The sequence below is a fragment of the Megalopta genalis genome, chromosome 8, assembly GCF_051020955.1.
Source record: "Megalopta genalis isolate 19385.01 chromosome 8, iyMegGena1_principal, whole genome shotgun sequence".
Classification (NCBI taxonomy): domain Eukaryota; kingdom Metazoa; phylum Arthropoda; class Insecta; order Hymenoptera; family Halictidae; genus Megalopta; species Megalopta genalis.
The window spans coordinates 7,134,952-7,152,750 of NC_135020.1; the positions used below are offsets into that span (position 1 = coordinate 7,134,952).

Genomic DNA, 17,799 nt, shown 5'->3' on the forward strand with positions numbered 1-17,799 from the left:
AGTTCAGTCTTGTAATGAGATACACTCCACGATAATACTATATTATAAGATATTACAATAAGACCATACCAATTCATGTTATGAAAAATAATTTGTGCTTCCTGTATATGTATACAAATTGTTTATGCCATGAGAAATTATTTATCGGTAGAAATGTTTTTTCTTGTAAAAACTAAATGCAAATACTTGACATTATTGTACATTAATTGCATGTTCTATAACTTTTATTTATTTTTTAACTTATCTCAATATTTTGGAAATTTGTATAAGCGAATAAAAAATTTCTATTTTTTAAAATAAAGCTATTATAATTAATTGCATCTTTCTACTTCACTTCAATTTAATTGTATATATATTTTATACAAGTGAACAGTAAGGGAAATTTACTATAATTACTAATATTGCATATTTAATATCTAACCATTTGAATTAAAATGATCTTCCGATGCTGTTAAATTTTTCTATTTAGTAATGAATATTGTAAATAATGATGTAATAATGATTATAGTAAATTTTTAATTTAATCTAATATGAACTCGTATGTAAATTGTGCTGACAGATTGAAATTGTTTTGTTAATTTAGTCTATGACATATTTTGTTTGTGGTAGTGCTGCAGGATCTTCAGTCGATAACTCAGATTTCGTTCGCATAGGATGGAAGGTAGGGATAGTATTGCGACAATGGAAGGAGAGCCTCGAGTCGTCACTCGTGTTGTAGCGCTGATGAAGTGCGTACCACTTTTTGTCAGTTGTGCGGGCATCGGCGAGTGTTGAGTGTGTCGTAGAGACTGTCCGTTCGAAAAAGAAACACAGAGTTTCTTCCCAACCATGGGTGGTAAGTACACGGACTCTTCTATTAAGCATATTTTGTTAAAATGTTTCTCACCGCCCAGTTGATTCTGACCGGAAGGTTGTGCTCATTGAAAGTTCATTTAGGGTGTATGATAACGTCGCCGGTAACCGGTCTTGACCCAATGACCTTCATACGATTCACATCTCTCACAGACAACGAGCAATAACCTATCCGCTCGTAGATTTTTAGTCGATTTTTCTGCTCTCCACGCAGAACAGCTACTCCTTCGTAACTTAACAGTTTATTTTTCAATCGATTACCGACCACGCACGTGCCTCGTTTTGGTTTATTTCGCCGGGATGGGCCGAATTCGCGCTCGCTTTCGTGTTTCGTCACGAGAGCACATGCGCGAGCTCATTTTTATTTTTTTTTCGAAGCGATTTGGCGCCAATTTAATATCGTACACTTTACATTTGTCCAACATGATGGCATTAAATATATTTCCCTTCGGTCTGTTACACAATTACATAGAATTCAAATTTGTGTAAAATTTTCCCTTGCTTTGACATTTTTTGGCGAAGTTACTTATAAAAACAGGAATTTTATTTGCATGAACGCAACTGGGCGGCCATTTGTAGCATATCTTGATATATCACTCGAATTAAAGTAGTAAATATACGTTAACAAATACTTTCTTTCACGTTTTATAGATTTTAAATTAGTAGAAAATTATGTATATTACATTTGCGTATACATTGGCCTGCACGCTAAAGATGTAAGTAATTAAACACTAGGAACGTTGACTCGAGCGTAGGTAGGCATTTTATGTCTCTTCGTTTTTTTCTTATTAAGACACGAGATTCCTTCTGCATAAAATAAGATAACTGTCGCCGGTATTCCAACAGTTTATTCTTAGCCGTCTGGGGGAGAAATTGCGGCTCTCTGCCAAACCCCGACCACTTCTCTATATTTATTTCGCACGTGCGGGAAAATTGCTTCTTCGTCAAAATTTTCTCGCACTCGTTCGCCATCTTTTTTTCACAAGATTAATATAATATAAAATAGAGATAGACGATAAATTATATCATTCGACCGTGAATGTTTGCGTATTTATAATACATATATAAATTCTAAACATAACAAAATAGAAATTTTTTAAAAATAACAACAATTTATTTAACTATAGTCTTTTTAAACATAAAATACGTATTACTGGAATATTTATTAAGATGCATGGATGTACGATTAATAAAATTACACTTGAAATAATTTAAAATGCATAAATAAGATTTTAATGAAATAAGATATTTATTTACATCTAAAAATTTATACGTTTCAATCACTATACAGAAATTTTAATTTGCATAAAGATCCGCAGTTCGCTTATCAACATTTTTAATTAATTACTCGTGACTGATGTTACTTAATTATAGATTTCTTCAATCAGAGATTAACGTAATTGCAATTATATTAATTTACAATGTATTGATCGATCCGTGGTGATGATGTAATAGCAGCATGGTACGCCACGAGGAATCTGTTTTTCGAAAAGGAAAAATAAAAATTCAACGTTCGTGTAATAATTCATTCCGCTTCTTTTTTTTCTTACAGCTTAATCGTCATTCGTTAGATAATTATATGTACAAAGTTCCGAGGGAAGGTCGTACACTGACACTCGGAAATTTCGGGTTGCTTCTTTTGCAGATACGAAATGTAAGTTTCTCAATGGAGAAAATATCAATGGATTTTTTAATTTTGTTCATACGTCGTATTTTAATACATCACTAATTGTAGTAACAGAATAATGTACGATGTAATATTGTTTCTTCTCTTCGTCCCTTCCCACTATACTCGTCTTTGTAGTTCTTTAAAATATCCATGGCCAATTTCATGGCTATAAGGAAAAACGTCGAATGTCACAATTTAAAAATAATTAAGTTTTCGTATTAATTTAATTGTAGAATGCAGGATTTTCGTATTTATCAGGAAAAAAATCACGAAAACAAAATCAATGGGCTCAAAAATATGAGAACAAGAAAAAAACATGAAAACACTATTAATACGAAGAGTTGATGATCTGAACTTTAAGCAACAATATCACGGAAGTGAGAATATGAAACATGCGACATTCTTATTTGTGTAACCACAGAATTTCGAAAAACAAGCCATAAATACAGTAATGATTCGTCTTTACTGCATGCTCATTTAGTAGAAGTAAATTATTTACAATAAGGGGGAAAGAGACAGCTATATATAATAAGTTTAAAGAATTAGCGATAGCCTATGGAAGCCAAGCCTAACCGTATGATTCACGTATTGAATACAGTTGAGTTCCCCGAATAAAAAGTGTTTGGGAGCAGCCGAGTTAATGTTACGTTAAACGGAAGCTCGCTTTGTTAAGTTCATTGTACCTCGATTGACGCCATTATAGCTGGAGGTACTATTTTTATGCATGTTCAGTCTTGACCTTCGTCCTCAGATGGAACTCGAGAATTCTAGTTTGCGATGTCGCCTAGTCGAACGACAAACACAACCGCATCGGTGCTTCTTATAGAACTTAGATTTCTAATTAAACGCGAGAACGCAGCTGTTCTTTTTATTGGCCTGTTGTCTGCCTTCGTGCCATGATCGTCTCAGAATAGGTGTGGAAAGACTAATTGCGAATCACGTTCGTGTGAATCGGTCTTCATTTACTAAGGGAACGAGCGAGTCCGTTCTCAGCGAGTGTCTCTTACCAGTAAATGATTAAGGTGAAGTCGCCTTTGATTTTAAATGAATATTTGCCAGTTTTGCGCAGCTGAGAAATAAAGCTCTAGGATGAGACCTCGAATAAAATGAATTTGGCAAAAATTCATAAGACCGGACGCAACGAAAGAATATAAGTATTGCGACAAATTTTGAATCCCACAGCTTCCGCTTCGAAAATAGATTCCAACCTTGCTAGAGGAAGTGTAAACATTGGAACAGCCTCCGTCTGTTTACATTAACACGTCCAATAAAATCCACGAAGTGATAAATTTAACTCTTAACATAAATTGCATTCGAAATCTTGAACAGAGACCTGATATCTCTTCCGTTCCATCTTCACATTTCAATCAGATTCCGCAGCAGAACATCTTCAACGTCTAACAGTCCTAGTATAAACATATTATATTCTTTGTTTCTTGATCTTTGTTAGCCAATGAAAATTCAAATTCGACATTCTTTACATTATTTAGAAAAATAAAAATTATAGTCCACTGGTTATGACAATATAAGAATAGAAAAGTTACGCTTTGAACAGAATGTTGTCTCCTATTATAAATTCTTCATAAATAAGGAGTCGCGGAGTCAATCAGTCGACAGAGTAATAGAGTGCGAAAATTGTGTTCTATTGTATATTCGGATAGATCTGAAAAATCCGTCGAGTTGCGTGTCCGAATTGTCAACTATTGTCTTCATCCCGCCGTGGGCAAGGGTGACGATGGTTATTCACGTCTCTAGTATGCGGAGAAAGTGTCGATTCGCAGACGATATACGTGTGCAGGCACGGTCGCATAAGGAAACCTCGCCAAGCTTGGCCGACAAGTGCTTGACCTAAGGCAAGAGTGTATGAATGCATTTTGTACAAACGCTAGGCCCGGTTGCTATTATAAGCTGGACGGCTTGTATAAATATAAACCTGTGTGGCACAACGGCACTCTGCCTCTCGGGTTTCGTCTGCGTGTTACAATATACGAGTGAAGCCGAGCGCCGCGTTTCTCATAGTCAAGATAAATGTTTTGTTGTTTTTTCTTCTTTCCTCGCCCCTCTCTTTCTCTCCCTCTGTCTATCTATATCTCTCCCTGTGTGCTCTGTCGTCGCCCCGACGCGAAAATATTAAAAGCGCCAGAACGCTTTTCCGCCGCCAAAAATTTCGCGATACTAGATACTATACAGTCTTTCGTTGTCCTAGACATTTACTTTTGAGCGAATCTCGAGCAGATCCGTCCACGATGTTGGATCAAGCCACGATACAATTTTGGAACTAAACAAATGAAATTCCGACATTATTTTCTGGCCGGAGCACATAGATCCTTGGGCTTCGTCTCGTCTTATCTTTGCCGAGTTATCGTAGAAATAGACATTCAACTTACACGTGAATTTCTCATTGGCACATCGTGCCTCTGGGATATATTTGACCACCGACTGGAATGTGAATTTTGTGATTTTATCTATTCCGTTGGAAAATAAATCTTTTGTAAACCGAACAGATTCAGTTCTATCGTCTGTAGTTCTGCAATCTGCAAATTCTGCAAGTTTAAATCATTCATTGAAGTAATCTTCTTGTTATATCTTACAGTTTAGGTAACGATACGGGAAACATCAACGATCAGTTCATATTTGTAACTCGATACTTGTAAACATAACAAAACGATCTCGAGTGTTTCTGTAATCCTACAATATTAACTCTACTAAGCTTATTATCTGGGTACAGAATCATTTATTTCCACGTTCTAGCCAAATGTTTGACAAACTAACCATTAGCTATTAAATGCAAATCTTGAAAACAGGAGTAAGAATAAATCGCAGGAAACATTTTCTTGTGAACATAGAGAGGAACCATACGTACACAAACGTACGTTTTTGAAAATTCTAAATATGGAAGCTCGAAATGAAACTTATTTATACATTTCGGTTGCTCAGAGGAGGGCTAATCCGTCTAGGGTTGACCCATGCGGATTCCCCGTCTATTTTTAGCGGCCGGAGAAAATACGAGGTGAAAGGAAGTTGAAATTCACACGGACAGATTAGGTTTCCAATAGAAGTTAATTCGTCTAGGATCGACATGACTGAACGGGTTGTGTTCCGGTGAAGACCGGTAGCAGAAATCCGAGCTTTCCCCCTAGCATCTATTCTCTTCCTAGGCTCGTCCCTCCCTTCTTTCTATAGCCGTGACTCACGACCGTTCCTTTGGATTCATTGCATTTAATTTTACCAGCGTCTTCGATGCATCCGCCGTGGCATGTTCCATAAAACATTCTTATCTACTGCGTGTCTACTAGACAAACAATCCTAATAATAATGTCGTACACGCGTTGTCCACTTCATCGGGCACTCGAGAGATTAAGGAACGAAATTGTACTAGGATTATTAGCGTAATTTTACAGGGGCGCATGTTCCTCGCAACAATTTGATAACGTGTCACGTCCTCGTCGGTCCGATGTCGTCTTTACTACCAATTTGAACCGATAACTATCTACGTACAAATTAGACGGTCAGATTTCGCAGTCGTAGGTACTAATTGCTTCCGGAGAGAACTCTGCGCCTGTGAAGCTGGCAATGACCAGTGGTTCACAAATCTTCTACTCGGTATTGTTTTATTTTTTATATCGCTCATGTTGTTAGTTGTTGGTCCCATAAAGGGCAGATCACTTCACGAGACTATTCAGCTTGAGTGTAATCGGTCAAAGACTTGTTAAGCAGTCAACATAAGCAACGAGCTTTCCCTGTCAGATTATTTTTACCGACATCGCAATGCTAGCTTGTAATCATCGCATAGACACGACGTAACGTAACTGTAGCTAATGTTTCTCTACGGTGTTAGGAAGCTTTTGCCTTGTGTGCTAGATACAAAACCGATGGAAATATCTTAATTCGGTCCTTGAATTACCGATTCATGCTATTCGTTATTTAGGTTTGTTTGCATATTTTTCGTTCAATTAAATTGAATTTACCATATTGGTTAACCGGAGAGCATCACATGTTGTAACACACTAGTGTCCGGATCGGTCTTTGAATACGCTACCGGAAATCTACAATTTCGTCAGGCATCGAACATATTGATAAGCTCGTCTGCTGATACTGTCGCGACGATTTACGTGCTTGCGATTCTGAAATTAAACCGCAAAGAATTGTGGACGGATCTAAATCAGGTTAACAGATAAATTACTCCGTTTCGATATACGTATGCACAGACTTGTGCTGAACGTAATCATTTGTCTAGAAACAGAGAAAGAAAATTATAGTTAAACTACACACACAGTTTTACGAACAGTGAAAATTGTAATAAATGTGATAACCCCATGTAACATATTAGTGGTACCCACAAGTAATGTCTTTTTATGAAACTTGTATAAAATGATATTTTATTTTGCATCCGGTACAGATCAATTTCACAATAGGTGCAATAGATACCAATAAATTTAATTATAATATAGGTTATGTAGTAATAAATCACGTCCTCAAACAAGATGACAATGTGTAATTATTTAATAAATCTGATGCTGTTTATGAACGATTTTAAACGGGGTTAAAATTCGAATAAGATATGGAAGTGCAGAATGTATTCGTTCTGTAACAATTAGAACGCTGCAAAAGGAGGAAGGAGAAGCGTGAAAAAAAGCCAGCCTCCCCTCGTCGGACTCGATTCCATGTCATACGCTGTACACGGTGCTCGAATGAATCTCGCCGGTCGTCTCATCCCCGTAGCCAGCTGCACGCGGCAAGAATCACTCGCGCGCGCATCGCGCCGTGCACCTAACGCAGCGAAACCTAATACCTCATTCAATGTCGATACGTAGAACGCGACCATTCCAGAAACATGAACGGTACATGTTCAAGGCTCGAGACTACATGGGATAACTCGAGAATTGTCACATATGTGACCCGATTACACGGCATTTCGTAAAACCAGAATATTGCGCAGTAGAAACCCCAAAGAAAAATTGATAAAATCTGTGATGCCGGTTCTATGCCGTGTGATCCGTGAGGGTTTTCAAACTGAAAGTTTCACGACGATTCGGAACGAGAATCCATGGAACCGAGAGAATACCGGTGTCTATTTTCTTGTCTGATTTTTGATCACTCGGTATACAACAGACGTCATACATTGGAATACATTAAATCTCCAAATGCTGAAAGCGTGAGAAGCAGATCTCTGTATGCTGGTCCCACCAGACTGTTACAATCAAATTTTGCTCACCTCTGGTCCAGCTTTGGCCCAGAAGGATCGTTCAAAGGATTGCTGGTCCCTATCTTAGCTTTAATGTTATCTGTCGATGCCACGGTTATCTGTGTTATTGGTATAATAGTTCTTCGAAGAAATGTAATGAGAAGACAAAACGGGGTCACGAGCGCTTCAATAACAGTATCCAACAAATTTGACTTTTTTTTGCTGCGTTTCGATAACCGGTAAGCGATAAAGTAGAACAAATTGCGAAAGTTTGAAATTTGATATTTTTCAAAATTAAATTTCTCAAAAACTGAGGATAACGGAGAGAAACTACTCTCAGATACGTATTCGGTACATCAAAATTTACAAGACTCGTCTACCGATTATCCAAACACAATATAATTTGACGAATACTTTCGATTCTTATGTAGACTCTTTAACACGATGCTTATGGGCAGCATAGCTGGCCACTGGGTAAGGCTAGCAATAAAACTACTGGTCCGCAATGTGTTAAAACCAGCTACTCGACGACACTGATAATGATTTTTAGTTTTGTTTTTTCTTGTTTTTTCTATGTACGATTATATCATATCTGGTGGATAGAAGCAACTGTGAATACAGATAAAACGTCTAAATATAAAATTTTATCCAGGAGAACTAGAGCCAGTTGTCGCGATTCTGGCTGCGGATGGCGAGTCGAATTCTTGACGGCGTGCGCGAATTAGAAATAGGATGCGCTTTATAAATAAAATCTGATGAATTTCTTTGTCCTCGATGAACGGCGCACCTAGACTCCTACACATTTTCGATCTGTAAATTCGCTTGCTATTTTTATCAGTTTCCCTATCCGAAACGAATGAAACAGATAAAGATATCATCTTCGTTTTCAAATACCGCTTTAAACCTCTAGTTCTATAAAAAATGTTGTCCGTTCTTGTATACACGGATTTTATAACCTTGGAGTGACCTACGTTTTCTAGTCTTCGATACTCCAGTGAGTTAATCAAATTTATTTAGATAACGGATTCTTGAGATTTTAGAAACTCTATTAGACCTATGGAATACAATTGTTCAGTGTCAATGGTAAGAATGTTAATTTACAAAGCATAGTCAATGGCACCGGCAGAAAAAAATGCATTCCTAGCGTGTCTCATGTCGGTTACGTAATGTCGAAGACAATACAATATAAAAATCAATTTAAAGTTTGAATGTCTGCGACATGAACCTGATTCGAGAGAGACGCCTTATCAGTATATATGTACATGCATAATGATACGTTGAATGCCAGTGATATCGAGTAATGAGAAATTAATATGCATAGAATGATCTTATGAGTACCGATCAATTAGACCATTCTCTGTTTACTTCTCACACTTGCAATGGTCAATTACACAACCGGTATCTGTAGAATTACAATTCTGTTCATTCTCTTTCGTTCTACTTATAATGTTACAAATATATCTAGTAACAATAATAAAATAATTAATTTTATTTATTAATAAATATTAACCCTTGTAGTAGTATCTTCGTTTAGTATCTTCGTTTGTTAAACCGTTTGTTAAAGTACCCTTCCTCCGTTAAAACATTTAGTACTTCGAAACTTTGATAAGACGAAATTTTTATATAATTCGAAAAGTTTAGCTAATCTTTTCAATTATTTCTACTAGCAATATTTAGTACTGTTCCATTTAGTGTACCCCAGATGATATAGTAGTAGGTAACAAGCTGATTGAATTAATAAATTGTATTAATTTCAGGATATGCATGGGTTACATTGGCTACCAACGATGCCTATTCTTTGGGAGCATTAGTTTTGGCACACTCTTTGCGTCGAGTTGGTACGAAATATGAACTGGCGGTCTTGATCACTCCTGGAGTGACAGACGTAATGAGGTAGGCACGTCTGATTTACAATTTCTTCTAAACTAATAAAAAACGTATATATAAATAATTGAAACTTTATTCTCATTGACACAGGGAAAAATTATCAGCAGTCTTTTCTATAGTAGTGGAAGTGAATGTACTTGATTCCAAAGATGAAGCTAATTTGGCACTGTTAGCTAGACCAGAATTGGGTATTACATTCACCAAACTTCATTGCTGGAGATTAACGCAGTACGATAAATGCGTCTTTCTTGACGCAGACACACTTGTAAGTGTTTAGAACAATCAACGGAGATATTCTGTTAGAGATTTCATATTACCAGTTGAACCACTATTCATGATTGTAATCATTGATATATGGCATATGTTAGGTGGTCAGAAACTGTGATGAGTTATTTGAAAGAGAAGAGCTGTCAGCCGCCCCTGATGTGGGCTGGCCGGACTGCTTCAACTCTGGTGTTTTCGTGTACAAACCATCTCAGCAAACTTTTGCATCCATCACCGCATTCGCCGCTGCTAAAGGTTCGTTCGATGGCGGTGATCAGGGCTTACTGAATATGTACTTCAGTGACTGGGCTCACAAAGATATTTCTAAACATTTACCATTCATCTACAATATGTGTTCCACTGCTGCATATTCCTATCTTCCTGCGTTCAAACAGTAAGAGATACTGCTGAGACTTCTTTTACATAGATATAATCTCAACGATGTACAATCGAAAAAGAGATAATCATCACTTTTATTTATCAGGTTTGGAGATGATGTCAGAATAATTCACTTCATTGGTATCACTAAACCTTGGTTACAGTATTTTGATACTTTAACTGGTATTGTTCAACCACCAATGGAGGCCACGCATTTGCAACCACTGTTGCAATTGTGGTGGAATATATTTTGCGACAAAGTTCATCCTCATTTATCCCCCGTTATGGTAAGTTTAACGAATTGTTTGAAAAGAAATATATGACAATAAGTATCATGTTTGACTAATTATGAGTGCGAAAATTTGTAAATATAATGGTTTTTTTAAAAAATAATTTTGTACATTTTCTCTTATTTCTAATGCATTAATTAGACTGTAAGATTTCAAGTGCCAAATAAAGAGAAAAGCACTAAGTTAGTGATTATAAATGTAAGGAATAAAGGTAAGGTAAAATGCTTTTATTCCTCTTGTTAGTGTGCCATTCATATTGTAAGATTTTCCTTAACATTTAGAAAATTAGCATAGATAGTATATCACAAGTACAATCATGCATTATTAGATATAAACATGCTTGGTCAAATAATTAAAATTTGTATATATTGTACATATTTGACAGTATTATTATAAAAAATGTATTTGAGAATTAATGAAAATAATGCTGCTTACCATTACTTATTACGAATGGCATCTTCTGACTTGACTTGTTTCTTGTGGCATTTAAGGTACGTTTTTGGTTTTTCCTATGTAGTATAATCTTCGATATTGATAGTAATAGCTAAAGTGATACAAGTGATACTTCATAATTTTCTATTTCAAATTAGTACACTTTGAACTTAATCTTTTTGTAATACTTTTTTTTGTAGATCAGTGTCCATTTTTTTCTTTTATTTTATTATGTTAATGATGTTTACATTTGTAATTTGCAAATGTTGTTTAATTAATAATACTCTCATCTACCTATTATATTTGATAATTTATTTAGATAAGTTCATTATTCTAAAAAATTTTCATGATAGACAAAACAGCAATTTCACAGACAGAATATGTGTAATATATGTGCATTTACAGAGTATATAAATATTAGAGTTAAGACATACCATACATACTTACCAAATAACGGTACTGACATAAGAAAAATGGACACTGTTATAGTTTTCTACTAACCAACTGAATGTGCATTTTTCTGTTTTGGCATGATGCTTGCATAGGCCACCAGCACATTGGCACCAATTTGGCACGAATTTTCTCCTATGCCCTTTCGATCCCCTGTTCCACAAGTTCCTATTTGCACAGACATACAAGACAAATCGCAGAATGACATTTACATAGAACCACCAGACTTCTCAGAATTTAAAGATCCATGGGAAAATTATTGTGCACAAACTAATCTGGTTATTCATAAGCAAGAAGACAGTAATGCAACTCAACAGTATTATTCCACAATCAACAGAATTTCACCTATAACTATATTAAGCGACACGATTAATTCTGTACAAAGTCATCAGTCCCATAATGAATCACAACTAGAACATAACAGGGAGTACAGTGAATATAATTCTCCTTTATATACTCAACACCATTATAATCAAGAACAATCTAACCAATTTATTAGTGAATACAAACAACAGCATACATTTTGTCATTCTGAAAATGCGTTCAACAAACAAGTTCACAATGACTTTTGGCAAAACCAACATAGTGTAGAAAATTATGCACCTGTAAATAATACACAACATCAGCATTTCAATGAATCTCAAGATCATCAAAAAGTTGACTACCAGCACACCCATCAACATTCTTGCAGTAATATAATAGTTCCAGAAGAAACGAGACAATATCAACACGTTGACCATCACCATACTTATCAGCATTCTTATAATGATGATCATAGATCATTCTCAGAAGAAACAAAACAGCATGAACATCAACATGTTCCCTATCATTCGCCTAATGACAGCAACAGAGCATTGCAAGAAGAACCAAAGCAACATCAACACAATGACCATTTTGTTGATCATCAGCATCAAGTATATGATAATACAATCAATCAGCAAGCTACGCAACATTATGAGCAAGAGAATCATAGTCATTATAAGACAGAAGAATACACAACTGTTAAAATTGATTGTGCACAGCCTAAACATACTACAGTTTATCATAACGATTTGTCTATTAATCAAAATGCTGAACAAGGTGAAAATCTAAACATTACAGACGTACGGACTAATCCACTGATATCTACTAGCCCTCCTCCTGATTCCAAACCTTGTACAGATACCCACAATATAGCAACGCAATCTGACCCACACATAACGGAAGTCAGTTCAAATGTAAGTAATTGTTCCCACATTGTTCTGTAGATTGCATTAAAGTTAAGAAAAATTAATCTATCATCTTCTACAGTAAATAATGTGTCCTTAAATTATTTTAATATAATACATTTATTACATAATTCGTATAATAGTCTTTGGGACATTACTTGCAGTTTTAATGTTTTTTTTTTACATTAGATCCTTCAACATTTTCCTATAGTTGTACCAATAAACTAAGTAACAATATTTCCATAAATACTCGTAGAATGGAAGTTTATTATTTAGATATTATAACACAGACTGTTGTTATTATTAATTTACTAATTTATGTTAGTTTTATGTATGTTATTATTCCACATGTATGTGATATCTGCATTTGCATGTATATTGTAATTGTAATGACAATGTACTGCAGTCATATAAGGTAACTCGTTAAAATAATTTTAACAAACATGTTTTGTATGTTGATCTTATTGTTCTGTTATAAGCTTATTGAAGAGAAAAAATATTAAAGGAGAAAGTATTTTTTTATTTTGTAGGCTGGTCTCGCTGGTGCCTTGGCTCAAATTACATTGGGTGAACCCAGAAGCGCTGAACAAATTGCACTAGAAGAACACATGCGAAAGCAAAGTTGGGAGCAGGGACACATTGATTATATGGGCCGTGATAGCTTCGATAATATTTGGAAGAAAATCTGCCAAACACTTTCTCTTGCACCATCCCGACTACCTTCTCCCCCTAAGGTTATCATTTTATTAATACATTATTACTAGTATAGTTACAAATAGTGCATATTTAAAAATACATCTATAATTCATAGGAAATAGAAGAACCAGAAGAAACTGCAACTGATAAGACTACTAAAACTACTGAGCCTACTGAAGTTGTTGGAGCTAATCAATCTATTAAATCTACTGATGTGGTGGATAAAGATGTTGGTACGTTCAATTTTGATAAAAATTAATTTCACTTAATAAAATATTTAAAATTGTATAATTTGTCTCTACATATTCTTTTTAAATGTATTTTCGTGGCAATTATGACTGCACACTGAAGGAAGAAAATACAAAACGACCGAAACAAACTGAATTTTGAGCAATAATAAAATTTGTGTAAGAAACTGAAAATCAAAGTGTTCATGGTGCAAAGCGATTAACTGTTTTCTTGAATACGCTTTACAATTTTATTTTTCTTTTCTCTTTTTTTTTTGAATTACAGCATGTGGTATTCAGATTGATACTTAAAGATGAAGTTTTCGTTATAATAGATAAATATAAACTGCAGTTACGGATACTTATTAATATATTGGACAATATTACATATAATTTAAAAAAAGTGAAAAATATCTTTTTTATACAGTTTATCAAGTTTAAGTGTTTGAAACAGGAACGGAGGACAGCAACTAACAGATCCTGGCGCCATAGCATTGCTACGTCTTGTATTGTCATTTTGCTTTAATGGGGTAAATATTTTGAGAACTCACATCATCCACAATCGCGATTATTATGATTACATTTCTGAATCATTTTAAGATTTTTACTGAGTACATTTAAGACAACAAGTACCATATATTAAAACTTTTACCATCAAGCTTAAATCATGTTTCAATAAATCAAAATATTCATTTCTCATCTGTTACATTTTAAAATCGACATATGCTTATAAAAATGATAAAACACATAAATGTTTAGTTTTAATATAGTATTAAATAATGTAAAACTAAATTTTTAATATGCGATGCATTGATTATACGTAAATTTATTTTTAATTATTGCTAATGCAAAAACTTAATAAGAACTTATCACAAACTATTTATAATTGCATAAATTAATAACGCTTTTGTAAAAGACTCATTAATACTTTCTCTTATAGTTATATTTGTATGGTTTACTTATACATGTAGCAAACTTAAAGTATTCATTGCTTGGGTGCAGATAATATGTTGTTAAAAAATTATATACATTTAAAATCATTGTGCATGTCATGTTTGTTCATATTAATATTTTAACACATAATTTTAATGCTTCAAAATAATAAGCTTAAAATATTATGTATTTATATGTTTTCTACGCTTTATGTTAATACAAAGCATTCATGGTATATTTGTAGTTAGTCAATATTATTAAGCAGCATTTAATGAGAGCACTTGTACAATAATAATTTCAGTTGCAATCATTATATTCTTCTCACTGAAAGTAGACAATTTTTTCAGGTATTTGTGTATGTAGAACACAATCTTACAAAAACAATATTATTTGCTAGAATATTATTAACATTATATATAACTTTAATAGATAATATATTTTTTATTGTGTATTTTTATCCATACATACCTTGTTATAAATACTAATAATAATCAACCGCACTTGTTAAAATATATTGTATAGTATAGTTATATAGCAAGGAATGTATCAATTATCTCAAAAAACTGTTTCACCTATAAATTTATAATGTTGTTATTTCTTTTTCATTTAGCTCAAGAAACAGCCAGTTGTAGCGAAGAACAACAATCTCTGCTTAATAATGTTCCTATAACAGACAACGATACAGACACTAAATTATCTGAAGAGACTGAACAAGTTACTGATATTGCACCTCTTAGTGAAAAATCTACAAATGAGCAAATAGTATCAGAAGAAATAATAAAAGATACTTCTCAAAAATCCATAGCAGCAACAAAAAGTGAATCGCATGACACAACTGCATCTGTGTCTTCCGTAGAATCCACAATGCAGATACCTAAAACAGATGTGGATAAACTCGGTACAAGTACACTATTAGAAGAAGCCTTGCCAGAAGAAATTGATTCTGTAATATCACAAGATTCAGTTCAATCTTGTCCATTAGGAGAACAAAATATTAAAGTATCATATAACAAAGATAATGTTAACTTTGTTATTTCAACAGAAGAACTTCCGAGTAATGTAACTAATCTTGAGATTACTGTAGATACACAGCAAATAAAAGTAGATATTACAGATGAAAAACATGCAAATGAATTATCAACTGCTTCTGAAGTTCTTACAGTCAGTCCAGTACCAATACAAGTGGCGGAGTCAGTTCTTCAAGTAGAACTCAAGGAGTCTATGTCAGATTCTGAATCAATGGGTCATGAAATTCTTTCTTCGACAATAACTCCGGTTCATGAATCTAATATATCTTGTTCTGAAACTTCATCAGATCCAGAAAAGAATACCCAAATAAATAATTCAGTATCCGTAATAGAGTCAACTCAGAATGTAGAAAAATCTGTAGAAATTATTGATACTATTGATAAATTGAGTGATTCATGTAAAAAAGCAACAGTAGTTTCTCAAATTTTAACTGCTCCAGAACAATCTGAATTTACAGAAACGGTTACTTCACCATTATCATCACCATCATCAAGTATTACAACTGATACAAAAACACCAAGAAAGTGTCCTAATAAGAGTCTTGATCAAGAAACAGAATTAGTTCAACAAGTTGAAGAACCCGATACACCTACAAGAAAAGAAACAGAATTACCCGTACCTTCATCTGAATCTAATGTAGCCGAACCATCTTTATCAAGAGAAAGTCCAGTTAGGCCATCGAGAGCAAAAGAATTGAGTCAACCGTCAAAAAATGTTCAAGATACGTCATCACAGGAAAAGGAGAAAGTAATTAAAAAAACTGCAAAAAAATCTTTGGAGAAGTCTGCATCAGAGGGAGAGCCTACAGAAATGACGGAGGGTGATAGTAGCGGAAAAAAAGTTGTAAAGAAGGTAGTAAAAAAGGTTGCAAAAAAAGCTAAAGCAAAACCAGAGGAAGGTTTGGATGATGGAGCAGAAGAAACTAATTCTGCTAGTAAACCAAAAAAGACTGTGAAAGTTGTTAAAAAAGGTACAAAATCTGCCCAAACTCTTGATACAGATGCACCTGTCTCAGAAAACCCATCATCTAGTACTTCCGATACACCAATCCCACCTAAAAGAAAAACAAAAGCCACAGCCACAAAATCAGTTGTTAAAAAATCTGACATAGAATAGTAACTACAATACATAAACTGACAATAACAATGAAAAAATACTCGGTTTCAAAATTAAAAACCATTAAAGGAAGAAAGTAATGAATGGTGATACTTCCTAGTCTCTCCTAATTTTTATATTTTTAATATGTCTCAAATTGTATCACCCATAGATTTTTTGATGTTTGAATGCTTACAAATTTTCAAGCAGCATTGTATTCCAATGTTATGTTTTGCTTCATAATTTATATATATTTTATATAATGTGCCCCATTTAAATAAGTGTCAATCACTGAGTAAATGCTTTTTTTATATTGTACCCCTACTTATATATTTACGTATGTCTTTGGAGTAAAACTACTACCACCTAGGTATAATATTCTGTAATTATTACTTTATTAATATAATATTTTAATACGTGTCTTGACTAACTTTTCACTCACTTCTTAGTTTCAATTTATTTAATGATATACGGATACAAGTAGTGTGTTATAATTAATCATCTATGAAATATCTACTATTTAAAAAGGATACAAAATAATTTTTATTGCAATAGTTAAAAATTTTTTATTTTCCACGAGGTTTATACATTTTATATGTATTGATTTGTTTGTATTTGATATGTATTGATATCTTTATATATTTATAGATTATATATAAATATATTACGAAGTGCATCATCACAAAAATTTTTTATCTAGGAAATACCAGGAGCGTTAAATTTGTTTTAAAACTCACTAAGATCAAATACACTATTTCTATTTATTATTCATTTCAAACTAATCTATTTCAATCTGTAAAAAGAAAAATTTAAATAATTCAATAATAAAGTCTATTTATACTTCTATGTTTTTATAGTATAACCATTGAACTATCCCTACTTCATTGGTTCTGTGATAAATATAGTTTAAACGTTAAATAGACTGGAGGAGCAGTCTTATATTTTCATAGACTAATTTTGGGAAACTTGCATCATATAAAATTTAATTTCTTTAAAAGTTCATAATTTAAATAAATTAACAGTAAGGCTGTATCGAGTTTTATTAAAATCTGTATCTCAATAATTGTTTATAAAATTAATCCAGTAACAGTAAACATACGTAAATTTAACAAATATTATGAAATTTAATAATAATGAAGCATAACTAAAGTTTAAAATTTTAATAAAATACAATCTTTTATGAAATAATGGAGAATATTATATT

General features: G+C 33.6%; 1 protein-coding gene across 5 annotated transcripts; it reads left to right on the top strand.

Annotated features, from left to right (window-relative positions):
* Positions 1 to 677: 677 nt before the first annotated feature.
* Gyg (glycogenin 1) lies at positions 678 to 17,015 on the top strand. 5 transcript variants are annotated; one of them, XR_004491441.2, is made up of 10 exons: positions 678 to 835; positions 9,464 to 9,599; positions 9,684 to 9,858; positions 9,962 to 10,251; positions 10,342 to 10,522; positions 11,503 to 12,624; positions 13,146 to 13,349; positions 13,427 to 13,544; positions 13,993 to 14,068; positions 15,082 to 15,271. XR_004491441.2 is itself a non-coding variant. In XM_033478482.2 (9 exons), the coding sequence occupies exons 1-9, from the start codon at positions 829 to 831 to the stop codon at positions 16,614 to 16,616; spliced, it is 3,768 nt and encodes a 1,255-aa protein (XP_033334373.2). In that variant the 5' UTR covers positions 678 to 828; the 3' UTR covers positions 16,617 to 17,015. The 5 variants fall into 5 exon arrangements, 4 of the variants coding, with proteins under 4 accessions (XP_033334373.2, XP_033334375.2, XP_076380408.1 ...); XM_033478482.2 differs by lacking the exon at positions 13,993 to 14,068 and having other exon boundaries at positions 15,082 to 17,015; XM_033478484.2 differs by lacking the exon at positions 15,082 to 15,271 and having other exon boundaries at positions 13,966 to 14,068.
* The last annotated feature ends 784 nt before the right edge of the window (positions 17,016 to 17,799 follow it).

What these genes read in the sequence shown, in the direction of transcription:
- Gyg (XM_033478482.2), top strand. An exon ending in TTCTTGACGCAGACACACTT is followed by an intron (nt 9,859 to 9,961) that starts GTAAGTGTTTAG and finishes GGCATATGTTAG; the next exon opens with GTGGTCAGAAACTGTGATGA. An exon ending in TATCTTCCTGCGTTCAAACA is followed by an intron (nt 10,252 to 10,341) that starts GTAAGAGATACT and finishes TTTATTTATCAG; the next exon opens with GTTTGGAGATGATGTCAGAA.